At 39.7% G+C, this 13,334-nt stretch overlaps 1 protein-coding gene across 2 annotated transcripts in view; it reads right to left on the reverse strand.

Annotated features, from left to right (window-relative positions):
- Window positions 1–5: 5 nt before the first annotated feature.
- The window catches only part of LOC129764150 (gamma-aminobutyric acid receptor subunit alpha-6), a 71,335-nt gene continuing 58,006 nt past the window's right edge, over window positions 6–13,334 (reverse strand). Inside the window, exons 7-8 of one of the 2 annotated variants that reach the window (XM_055762984.1) lie at window positions 581–911; window positions 6–466 (exon numbers count right to left, since the gene is read on the reverse strand). In XM_055762984.1, the coding sequence (XP_055618959.1) occupies window positions 309–466; window positions 581–911 (489 nt within the window). In that variant the 3' untranslated portion in view covers window positions 6–308. The remainder of the gene's footprint in view (window positions 467–580; window positions 912–13,334) is intronic. The other variant, XM_055762975.1, reaches the window with a different exon arrangement.

A 13,334-nucleotide genomic window follows, 5' to 3' on the forward strand; every position in this document is an offset into this window, starting at 1 on the left:
GAGTGGCTTGGCAGAACGAAAAAAGAAAGCACTGTTTGGCAGAAGGGTCATCTTAGTTCAAAAACTCGGGGTAAATTGTTACATAATAACTTTAATTATCAACAACCGTCGGTATTTTCATAATTTCATTTTAATTGGGGTGGGCTAAGTTTCTTTGCTAGGGTTTTAACTACACATACCTACTTGTTTGAAACCTCGTTCTTAAGCGAATTTGTCTATAATTTTAGTATTATCTGTCTATAGTACTTTTTCGTATATTGTATTTTGATATTCAATTCTCAATTCGAAATTTTTAGGGGTAAACGATCTTAACTTTGTTCCTTCAAGGGAGCCCACGTGAAATCAGCCTGATAGGTGTAATAGCATAACCAATAGAGTACATTGAAAAATGTGAAGGAAGCTGGAAACATCACTCTAGCGGCTTGATCAATCAGGGACACACTGTTAACGTGGCGGCTGGCTCCACCTTAAAAAATGAATGAATATGAGAAATTTTCGTTCCAAAGATGGGATGATTCCAGTTGCATATGTGTAATACAGTATTTGATTCAATGAGTTCAACAACAATTCATCACCTCACCTCTTCCAGAAGCTTCCCGTTGTCTCCGGCGACGAAACTGATCATCTCCTAGAAAGCAGAGCCACAACTGCTTCCAGCCTGGCTCTTTCGGGGGTTCGGTCTGAGTAGTCCTTTCCATCGTAGACAGATGCGAAGTCGTTGCCTTAAACATATGCTGCGGATCGTTGTAGATGGGACAGATAAGCGAGCTGCGTCTGCGCGCTGCCATCAATCGCTGGGGTGAATCGTGAATGGATGCTGGGTTCGATCGAACACCACCTCCACCAATCTCCTGCACATTGTCAATGTCTTCCCATTCGTCTTCGTCCAGTGGGATCTCGCCGCTTCCGACCTACGAGAGTAATATGGGATTGTATTTACAGTGTGCTTGTATAATGGACCGTTACTAGCTTAAGCATATAAAAAATCATAAGAAGAATATTCTGTAAGTAAACTACAATAAAGAAAACAGTGTTGTTCACTAAAATTTAATCTTTGAGCTGCTGAGGAGCGCGGCATGTTTTGTAACTATTTCAATTTATTTCATGTGCATATGATTTGATTCAGTTATAATCCGGAATCCCTTTTTATTTTACAGCAGCGGTCGTAGTAGGCGTGTCTGAATTCTTTTGACAGTAAATTGTTTGGAAAACCTGTATCTTACGACAGTAACATTTAACGTTGAACCGTTCTATTTTGAAAAGTTGTGCAGGACAGAAGCCGAGAGGAGAAATTTGAAAATATAACTCCAACCAAAGTACCATCCGGAGAATCCGCATGACAGAAGGTTATCGTAATTTCTGTGTTTGCAAGCAAACAAACAGTTGTTCATCAAAGTTTTAACGAAGTAAGAAGAGTGCATGCTGATGGATGACTAAACGTACGTGAAGATGGATTTTGGACAGCTATCGGGTCTGAAATTCTGTAAGGTCACTGCCAGAGGATAAAAACATTTAAGTTCGTTTTCGCTGATAAATTTTCCAGGAAGTTCTTGATTTGGCAAGGGATTTGCACCTGAGGACAGATAACCAAGGTTCTCGACACAAAGAAGACAATGGACTCGAAAATGTAATGGGGAGAGTGCCTGCAGAAATTATGTTTATCGTATGTTTATTAGTAACGGAATAAATTCCAAGCAAGTAGCACATTAAAAAGCATCATAACCGCACAGTAATTTTTAGAGTATTCAAACGTTACAGGGGAAATGCGGTTAAAATGAACACCCTAAGGAATATGCCCATTTACTGCGTCCAGATACCGCTACAATCTCCGTTCTTCGAAGAATATTATAGATTAACTAATTATTGTTTAAGATATAAAACGGTTTTTATTTTAAAAAGTAAAAATAGTACATATCTCTTTAAAAGAAAAATAGTTGTGAAACCAAACATTTTTTCAGTGTGCGATTAAAATGATCACCTGGTGGTGGTAAAATGAACACCTGTTCATATCATGTTGAATGGGTTAGATTTATACGTTGTTTCATGTCCAAATTTGTTTAAATCATTATTGAGAAAGTAGGTATATCCATGAAATAATCTGGGCCTATTCATCTAGAGTAGTAATTAGAATTTTCTCATACGTACAAAAGCGGGGTAAGAAACACATATCGCTTCACATATTGAAGTTTGGTTTTGCTTGGTCTGGCATATTTTCCCGGGGTCAAAGCCACAAAAGGAACACTTTGAAGGGCAACATGAGATAAGGTATATCAGCTTCAGAATACATAACATTCTAAGTGGAGCCGATCTGGCGTAGTGGTAACATCCATGCCTCTCACGCTAAAGGTCACGAGTTCAATTCTCACTCCCGACATTCTTCCAAAAATGGAAGTAAAAGTGACGAACCAGCCAAATGAGTTGAAAGTCACTATAATACAGACAAAAAAAATAACATTCTAAGTCATTATCTGGTGGTGGCTCATTTTACCCCACACAACAAAATAATTTAGAATGCGATTTAATCGATGAAATTAAACAAAATATCTGTTAACCTCGAATCGAATACGTGAACAGTTGTCCAAACTGATAACTTGTCGAAGATATCATGTCGAATAACTTAAATTTTACGGGAAATTCCTTAAATACGGGATATTCCTACTGTGAGAGATATTTCTGGTTTATCTTCTTCTTTCTTTGTTTTTAAGAGGCTTTAAACTTTGCAGTTCATTCGCCTCTAGTCTGGTTTATTCATTTTTTTTTCTACATTTGACAGTTTCATGCATAACAGGGTGTCTTAAATAGCTTCATATGTTCTAAGAATAGGATAATCAAGAAGAATCGATTGGTTTTTACTTGAATTGCCGGAATTTGAGCACCTGTTCATTTTAACCTCATTTCCCCTATATTGTCTTAGATGAACGGAATTAAGGCGCATAACGGTACAGTAAACATTCACTAACTGGGCGAAAAGGGAAGACCAGTTATCGACATTCTCGTTTTAACTGGTCCGGCATGTTAAACGTCAAATAAAATCGAGGGGAACTTCAATCGCGTTGATTATGAAATTGGATAAACAAAAGGATTCCAATTGAAGTTTCGCATTGAGTTCGGCAACAGGTATGAAATATAATTTGATGAAATTATTTTTCTGTAATTCAATCAATGTTTTTGTCATACGAAAATAATGTCAATTTTCATAACATTTCAAATTACATTCGAATGCCTCTCACAGCAAATCTTCCATTTGAATATGGCGTCGATTGTTTACGAAATTCTGCTTTCTAATTGGTCCAAAGTCCAGTTAACGTTCGCCCAGTTAAACCAAGACCAGTTAGCGAACGATTACTGTATATCATATATGGTTTGATCAATATATTGAAACGTTCGCTGTCATTTTTTTGCATTGATAGACTTCCAACATCGTCCTGAAGGCAAGTACGTGTATTTTCTGACCAGTGCAGCTCTTGATCTGCTCTCCAGTTTTAGCATAACAAGGGGCTATCAGCTATCACCTCCTGCCAGCGAATTCGTGGAACGCAATGATGTTCGTACTTTGGAAGCCCCTAATCCGCCTGCCACAGTCGTGCTTTCTCTATCTTCGTGCAACAATCGTCCCATTCCTGTGTGTGGGTTCGGAGAAGGGGTCTTTCAACCCGCGATTATGGTTCGAACAATTCTTTCCCTGATTCGCTTACCGCTTCCAGTGTTGTCGACAACGAACACAGTATAATAATGAGCGAATACTTAGTACAACTTGATGAAGTCTCTGCTGCATATTACTCGGCTTTTCCAGCCTCCAATGAACCGTTGCGTGAAGACTACGATGCTACCAACGATGAGATTAATGTCACTCGCGTGACGACCTGCTTGGAAACTGACTGTATCCGAATGTATTACCAGAACGTCAGATGTCTCCCGACTGAAAAAAGGTTATAGGAGGTTGTGTCCAAGATACAACCGCATTGTTGACGTAGAACTACGCTGTCATTTTGTATAAGTCGCTTGTTTCTGACTTAATTATTAATTATTTTAAAATGCTGTGAAATTTTGAAAGTAACTGTTTAGAAGAATGGTACGATCGCTCTAAAAAGGTTTTTTTTATTGTAGAATCAGTTGACGATAATTGATTGATAATTCATTCTTGCCATCCCAGAACAATACACAAGCTGATCGTATGTCGCAATTTGTTTCATGTCAATGCATTGAAAATTTACCTCGAACGCTATTCCGGTGGCCTTTTTCAGTTCAATGCATTGATGCAATGTCAAAGGCAGCAACGAAGCCTTTATGATGACGGAAAACAAACATTTACCATACCGTAAATGCTTCCCTCCCGCTATCTCCCCTCCTTGTTTATATTTATCATTACGGCTGCATAATTCGCACCACAAATCGATCGTTAATCATAGCATTAAAAAATTAGAGGATTGTTGCAGAGAGTTTTGCTACCGTCATGCGAAACCAAATCACTGACAAAATTCCAGAACATTTATTTTCTTGGTGAGCAGACGATAGCCTAGCTTGATGATTCCCCACACAATTGTGTAGCTTAGAAACTTAATGCAATGGCGTCAGTTTGATGCAGTGATCGCAATGCCAGAGACAGCAGCGAGTGAGTTTGGTCGCGTCCACAGCTTAATCTGAAACGAAGACATCTGATGACGCATAACAAGGAAGAACAAGCGATGTTCATTGCTTTGAGTACTGAACGAGACTTGAAAGTTTGATTGTTGAATTAAAGAGACTTTACACTTCTTCAGTTTATTTATCCCCAGCCTTCAAAAAGGCAATTGGAAAACTTTACTTTTTACTCGTATTACTCCTCCACCCCCATTGCCTCGAGAAAGGCATTCGATCCCTCACCGTCCAGCTCGCCCAGCAACGATGTTGTCCAGTCGATGTCCTCACGAAGAATGAAAGTTTGCCTCGGCGAGATCCACTGTATATACTCTAGGTAAATATTTGCCTTCGTTCTTTTTCTTTCCCCTTGTTCACGGAGACTTTAAATCTTACGATTTCCCCTTCGTTGCTGGTCGATAAGTTGCTCGTTATTGACGGCACGGGTAGCTCACAAATCAGCAGAACAAATGTATAGGCAAATGGAAACGCTTGTATTTTTCGTGAATTGTATTGTACAGCATATCAAACAAATCTTAGCGAATTTGCGATTCGTTTTGTATGTAAATCGCCAAAATCCGATCGCGGCAAAAATAGTTATTAACGTTAACCTTATTTCATAAAAACGTGACCTGTTTTCTGATTTGGCACCCTTAATGAAAGACGTAGCTCTACGTCAAAAGACATTTACCTCGGTTAGCGATTCGGAAATTGACGTTCTGATACTAACTGAGACGTGGCTGATACTAACTGAGATCATTCAACCCAGCTTTTCGGAACTAGATACAACGTTTACCGCAATGATCATTATGTCATTAGTACTGGAAAAATAAGGGGTCACCACCTAATTGCTGTTTCAAACCGTTGCATTTCGTCAGAATCAGATGTTGGTATAGTGACTAACATGGAACAGTTAGGGATAAATGTGAATGGGGGATATCGAACTATTTATTTCGGAGTGGTATATATGCCTCCAGATTCTTCTGCTTCCGTGGCATGTATAGAAAGTCACCTTGGTTCTGCACTGACCATATCTTTGTGGACTACAATCAACCTGGCCTGAGTTGGGATTCTTCGCCTGCTGGACATATGTCCATTGATCCTACTGACCTAACTGTGGCAAACAGTGCACTCAGTTATGGAATGACATTACTCGACATGAAGAAGATAAATCGCCTAGTGAATTGCCTCAACCGTACTTTAGACCTTGTTTTCGTGAATGCCGAGGTCGCCAATCAGTGTAATGTAATGCAATCGCCTGAAATTCTCGTTGATGCTGATTCATATCATCCTACAATATTGGTCAACCTCAAGTGTCCCTCTGTCATTCGATTCAATGACTTATCTGACGACAAGGCGTTAGATTTTCGCCACGCTGATTACATTGGTTTGAATGGGGCCTTACGATTAGTCGATTGGTCATTTCTAGATGTAAATGTCGTGAATACAGACGTATCTCTTTTCAATCAAGTGCTCATTACACTACTCCGTGAACATGTTTCTCGACCCAAACTGAAGCCTAAACCAGCCTAGTTGAATTCATGGTTTCACCGACTAAAAACAGTCAGATCTACTGCGGTGAACAGATCTCGACTTTTTATGCATTTTTGAGGCATTTGAAATCGATTTTTTTTCGGAAAAATTCAACGAGGGAGTGTCGTCATGGATCTAGGTTTTGTATTGAACAGTGGCCTCACCTTCTAGAATCATTGCAGTAGCATCATTGCTAAAGCGAACAAAAACCTGGGATGCATATTAAAAGTTGCAAAGAACTTTCGTGATACGTATTGTTTTACAGCTCTTTTCTACGTCCTCGTTCGCTTTATTCTCGAAACGGCGGTGGTTGTTTGGAGCCCTCACACCGATACTTGGTCCGGACGAATTGAGTCTGTTCAGAGGAAGTTAATCAGGGTTGCACTTCGAAATCTTCCATGAATGAACTCGATGGCTCTTCCTCCATATGGAAGCGATGCAAACTATTAAACATGGATACACTGGCGAAAACGAGAGACGATTTGCGAGCTGTCTTCGTAGGAAAATTACACCTTGGGACAATCGACGCATCAATATTCTAGCGAAGGTCAATGTGAATGTGACCTCGAGTGTTCCCTTCCACCGGACAATTTACGGTCAAAAAGAACCAAGTTGTGCTATGTGTTATATGTTCAATTCTGTTTACCATTTGTTCGATTTTAATATTAACTGTGAAACTTTCAAATGTCGCTTGCGTGATCGTAACATAATTTAATTTGTTATATAATTTGTTAGTTTGTTGTTTTCATTATGTAGACCGTGTCATCAGATGATTTTGCTAATAAATAAATAAAGATAATAAGCATTCTCTGATTTTCGGGAACTCGGTGTACGATATTCACTGAAATGTCAGTGGCTTCTATGTGGGCCTCAAGTTCATCAAGAATGGTTGGTTTGTTGGCATAGTCACAACGAACATAAATGAAATGTATTAAGTCACACGATCTCGGTGATCAGTTACGTGGCATGTTGCATCATCCTGTCGGAAGGGAATGTCATTACAATTGATTTAATTAACTTTACAAATGAAAACATTTCCCAATAACGCTTGCATTTCCCAATAACGATTGCTACAATATCTGTGCGACCTTCAGTTTTTTTTAAAGTACCCGATGATACCACTAGAGAACAATCGTTTTTTTGAAGAAGCACTATTACCACAAAAAACTACATGTTAGCGGTTGGAGTTTTGACGTAGGACTACGTCTTTCATTTCTATACCGGGGTGTAAAATCAAAGTTTCGAAAACGAAAGCGTTACGCCGGAGACCGAGATTTTGAGTGTTAATAGCTCCTAAACAACTGAACGAAATGGTATGATAAACACTTCATTCGAAAGATAAAATGTCTACGCGTTCTATACTTGTTACTTTCTGATCCAAAAACTTGTTTCAATTGTCTTAAATTTGCTTTCAAAATAGGCTATTGAAATCACCAATCGGTATATAAGCGAGCGCCGCTCGGAAATCCACTCAGTTCTAATTGAACAGCGATTGGAGCATGTTGTCGCTGTTGTGGTGAAGCTCTTCATTTATCATGAAAGCGCGGATGAACGGTGTCACCAAGAGCCTGTTTGTGCACCTTAGGCCAGAAGGGAATCCATCAGGAGGAGAGTGATGCTACAAACGGTTCCCCGGGAAGATCTCGAAGCAGCCGCTACACACACACACACGCACGGAATTCTTTCCGTTTGGATCGAGAAAGATCCGGAAAATAATCTGCCAGTTCCTCTAGGAATTTAAAAATACATTCATGTGAAAGAGTTTATTTGAATGTTTTCTATCCATGTAACACTGTGACCAAATATGTTTCAATCAAGTGCTATTAACAGATGGTTATCGAGTTAGCATTAACCACTGGTGGGCTTCCAGTATCGAGGAAAATGTGGAAATATCTAATCGTTACTGAAAATAATCTGCCAGTTCCTCTGGGAATTTAAAATTACATTCATATGAAAGAGTTTATTTTAATGTTTTCTATCCATGTAACACTGTGACCAAATACATTAGGTTTTGTGATTTTTCAATCAATCGCAATCAACAGGATAGCTTCTGAAGATTATTCTTCCCCATCAGTAGGATATTTCCGTATCCAATATTGGATGCATAAAACCTTGTGCCTCCAACGTAACGCTCTCGTTTTCGAAGTTCTCCAAATATTCATTCATTCAGAATGAATTCAGATTCAACTTCATACAAATGATCTCTAAATCAACGATAGTCCTACGTCACCCTTGCGGTTATACCATAGATATAACCCACTTCCTGTTTTTAAGGAGGAAATGCAAATAGAAGTTTGCGTTACGCGTATACTGTTTTATTCATGAGGGATCCAGTTTCGGGAATAGTTGTCGAAACAGTCAGTTCTATTTTTAAATTGAGCTAACATCAGTGTTTCAATAGAAGTTAGTTATTTATTTACAATGATGCTTCATCCCACGCAGCGATTAGATCTTATCCATAATATTGTTTCGCTAAGAAACCCAGTCCATAGCTGTAGTTCTCCAACTCAGTCCTGTTCCACCCGGTTCAATAGCTTCGCTCGCTGTGTTTTTCTTGCCCCCACAGGATTCGATGCGAACACCACCTATTGCGGGGCTGTTGTCTGTCAATCTTGTAACATGCCCGGTCCATCGCACTCATTCAGCCTTGGCGAGTTTGTGGGTGCTGGATTCGCCAGTTCATCAGTTCGTGGTTCATCCTCCATACTAGCGTTGCTTTAAGAAACACCATTACATTTTTTTTAATTGAAGAAAATAAAAAAAAAGTCATGAAACTAACTATCGAACAATTGAAAAATCTCATCCCCTATCCTAACGGAAATACCCACTTCTGATTGGTCGAAATTGACGACAAATGCGGCGGATCCCTAACAGAGACATCAAAACCAAGCTGCCTGGGGAAAATCGGTATTGCAAATACATGAAAGTAGGGAGAGCTTTTGTTCCTACCGAAATGGATTCCCTAACAGAGACATCAAAACAAAGGTCCCTAGGGGAAATTGGCATTGCAAATATATGCAAGTCGGGAGCATTTTTATATTGCAAGTAAGGTGAGTGATACGATTAATTGTAACAAATAAAATTTAAATTTGGAATGTTGGTTGCTTCGTGAAATTTAATATTAATGACCGATCGAGTATTGTGAAAAATTTAGCACAAGTGTAAGTGTAAAATTGTATATGGTAGCAGATGTTTTAAAAATGACTTCATATATTGGGTTGGGGAAAAAGAAATGTCGTATATTGTCAATATATGGCAACACTTAAACATATCTTGTGTTGTACTTATCGCATCGGGTCATACTATACGGCTATTTAAAGACGACAATCTGTGCTACAAATGTCGTTTTGCCAGTGTTGTGATTGTCCTTTTCAGTCTCAAGTTATATCGCGTCAAAGATGGAGGCCACCAAGCAAGAAATTCGCCATATTTTACGTTTTTACTACCTGCGAGGTAAAACTGCAACGAAGGCGGCCGAAAAAATTCGTGTAGTTTATGGACTCAATACTGTAACGATTCGCACAGCACAGCTTTGGTTTGATCGATTTCGCTCTGGTGTAGTGGCTGTCGAAGATACACCCCGTACTGGTAGGCGGCCAATCGTCGTGAAAACCGATAAAATCGTTGAAATCATCCAAGTAGACCGGCATGTTAGCACTCGCTCGATTGGCCAGGAACTGGATATAGACCATAAAACCGTTTGGCACCATTTGCAGAAGATTGGATTCCAAAAAAAGCTGTATGTATGGGTGCCACACGAGTTGTCGCAAAAAAATCTTTTAGACCGAATCAACGCCTGCGATGCACTGCTGAAACGGAACGAACTCGACCCATTTTTGAAGAAGATGGTGACTGGTAATGAAAAGTGGATCACGTACGACAACCTGAAGCGAAAAAAGTCGTGGTCGAAGCGCGGTAAGCCAGCCCAAACCATCGCCAAGCCCGGATTGACGGCCAGGAAGGTTTTGCTGTGTGTTTGGTGGGATTGGAAGGGAATCATCCACTGTGAGCTGCTCAACTATGGCCAGACCCTCAACTCGGTTCTCTACTGTGACCAGCTTGACCGTTAGAAGCAGGCGATTGACCAGAAGCGGCCAGAAATGTTCAATAGGAATGGTGTTGTTTTCCACCAGGACAACACTCGGCCTCACACATCTTGGATGGCCCGCCAGAAGTTACGGGAGCTCGGATGGGATGTCCTATTGCAACCATCGTATAGTCCGGACCTGGCTCCAAGTGATTATCATCTCTTCCGGTCCATGTAAAACGCTCTTGGTGATACTAAGTTGGCCTCAAAAGAGGCTTGCGAAAACTGGCTGTCTGAGTTTTTTGCAAATAAGGAGGGGAGGTTTTATAAGGGGGGGATAATGAAGTTGCCTTCTAAATGGCAACAAGTTTACGAATAAAACGGCGCATATTTGACTTAAATTGAATAATTTTAAGTATGTTAAATAAAGTGTCAAATTTCGATCAGAAATACGACATTTCTTTTTATCCAACCCTATATGATACCCCTTCTTTCCACTAGTTCGGTATACATTCTATAAGATTCACTGGACTTCCCTTGAAGATCTATATAAAGCTGCCCGTTTTGTTGTGTTCATTTTCACCCAAGGAAAGTTTATATGGTGAGAAAAATTGGAAAAGTGAAGATATATTAGAAAAAGTGATTTCCCATATGCTCATATAGTATTAGTTGTTGTTAGTCCAATTAATTTCTCATTGGGTTGAATAAACACTCAGAAAGTAAAAGTTATAAAAAAAAAATTACCTTTCCCATTTCTAATATGTTTTCTCTATATTAAAGTAACACGTTTTTACTAATGAGACAAAATGTTAATTGTGTTCGGGGTTGGTAATTTTATCTTATATTACATTGGTGAGTTTTTTTTCTTTATTTCATCCATACATAACATAGGAGGCATCTCGTCTAGGATCACAGAGGGCGGTTTTCATCATATCTCGTTCCACTTCGGTATCTTTTATCTGATACGCACCATCCAACGACTGTTTACCATCCTTCTGTCACCATCACTCGGTAAACACTTGTGGAGTGAACAAACCATACCCAACAACCAAACAAAACGGCTCTTTTCAGGACCACCAAATCATTATCAAAGAGTTTAACGATGCAATTCTTCATACATATTCAAAATCAACAAATCGGAATCCTACGACAACTACGCGGTCGTGTCTCGGACACAACCCTCCTGTGGCTGTTTTGGCCAGAATTGGAAGATCCTCACATCAATGGTATGTGGTTTCAACAAGACGTTTGGTGGTATTTCGAGAAATTGACCTGTCGATTGGCCGCCTCGTTCATGCGATTTGACGCGATTGGATTCCTTTTTATACAGACAAGCCAGCAACTTTAGAAGAGCTCAGAGACAACATACAACGTGAAATTTGCAGTATTCTGGTCGAAATGTATGGCCGAGTAGTGGAAAATTGGGTCCAACGGATAGATCGCTTTAAACGGGTCCATGGTGGTCATATGACCGAAATCGAATTTTATTCTGAAAATGTATGAGTGGAACTACAACCAAATTAAATTTGAACTCAATATCTTAAAAAATCTGTCAAAGTTGACAAGTTCTTAATGTAAGACCCGTCATTTAGTCTTAGACTCATTTATTCCAAGTTCAATTGGATGTGGATAAGGATCTGATACTTGCGGCACTTTTTGAGGATCTGCAGCAGTGTTAACATCTGGTCCGTCGACGAGCAACTGGGCATAAATCCGACCTGACAACTTCTCACAAAGCTGCTTACTATTGACGATAGAATTCGAAAGAGGATCTGAGACAAAATTAAATTGGCACCATTCAGGATCGTGATTGCACGGTGATTCTCACGATTCAGCTCGTCATAGTTTTTAAAGGTGGAGCAGATTACCCCTTCTTTCCACCAGTTCGGTATACATTCTATAAGGTTCACTGGACTTCCCTTGAAGATCTCTGTTGAGGCCATCCTTAGTTGTAAGTTTTGGTGCTCTTTGGCTGATTAATGACCTCCCTAACTTTACCCATGGTAGGAGATGGTGCATACTGCCGTAATCTCGCAAAGTGACGCAAGCGCCAGAGGGAGAAATTTTCAGTACGAGACTTTTCGCAAAATTGCATGTATAATCAGCATATGCGTACATTGCGAAAATCTGATCTGTACAAATTGTGTACAATTGATGGAAAAACATTGCCATCTGCTCGATTTTTGAAAAAATGCAGTTTTATTTAAGCTATGTTACCAACGCCAGTTTGTTGTGGAAACAGCAAATTTTAATCGCTGTTTCCACAACCGATTGGCGTTCATCCATCAAAGTATGGGAGAATCTGTTTCCAAATATTTTCTACAACATGCCACCGTTGAGTGGAGCAAGAGGTAGCATCAGAGAGAAGAGTTCTGCACATTTTCCGTCTTTGTAGCGTGTGTCGAGCGGGCCAACGTAGTTGAGAACCCGATTGTAATAACTATTAACAGCATCTTCTATTCCAATCCAAATGCAATTGAAAACATCCGTGTTGAATAAGATAATGCCGTCCGAAATTATCCGATGTAAAGCAAATACAGTTTACGCGAGGATGTTCTGAGTTTTGATATAAGATGCGTTTCGATGGAGATTTTAGACATTACCCTTCGATCAACTCTCAGCTGCAATTCATCCGAAAAAGACATTGAGCAAGTGAGGTAAGTGAACATCGTTAAGATGCTTTGTCCCTTGATTGATGTTGTTATTTGAAATGTTTTGTCTCTTCTCGTTCATTCTATGCCATCAGAACGGATTAAAAATCATATCGCATAAGATTCCAAATTACGTCACATTATAAGGGAAATGGCGCTTGCGCCACATCACAGTGGAAATGGAGCTTACGCCATTCCGTTTTGAAGCTTTTACGTGGTCATTTTTCCACATTTCTATAAAACTTCGCAGTCGTTTGAAAGGATTTGGTATTCTTTATCGATTTATAACATAAAAAGTAAAATGTCAATTTTGGCGCTTGCGTCACTTTGCGAGATCACGGCAGCATTGTCGTTGTCCACTGCACCGGTGAGTCCTCTTCAACGTCATCTTGGTCTCCTGTCTGTGCGCTGTTCAGGAGTTCATTATAGGGCACTTGGTATCGTTCCACGGTTTGTCGTCAACCAGCGGTAACGCGGTTTCAAGACGAACGTTGCTAGCATCAAAC

Source organism: Toxorhynchites rutilus, chromosome 1 (assembly GCF_029784135.1).
Source record: "Toxorhynchites rutilus septentrionalis strain SRP chromosome 1, ASM2978413v1, whole genome shotgun sequence".
NCBI classification, from domain to species: Eukaryota; Metazoa; Arthropoda; class Insecta; order Diptera; family Culicidae; genus Toxorhynchites; species Toxorhynchites rutilus.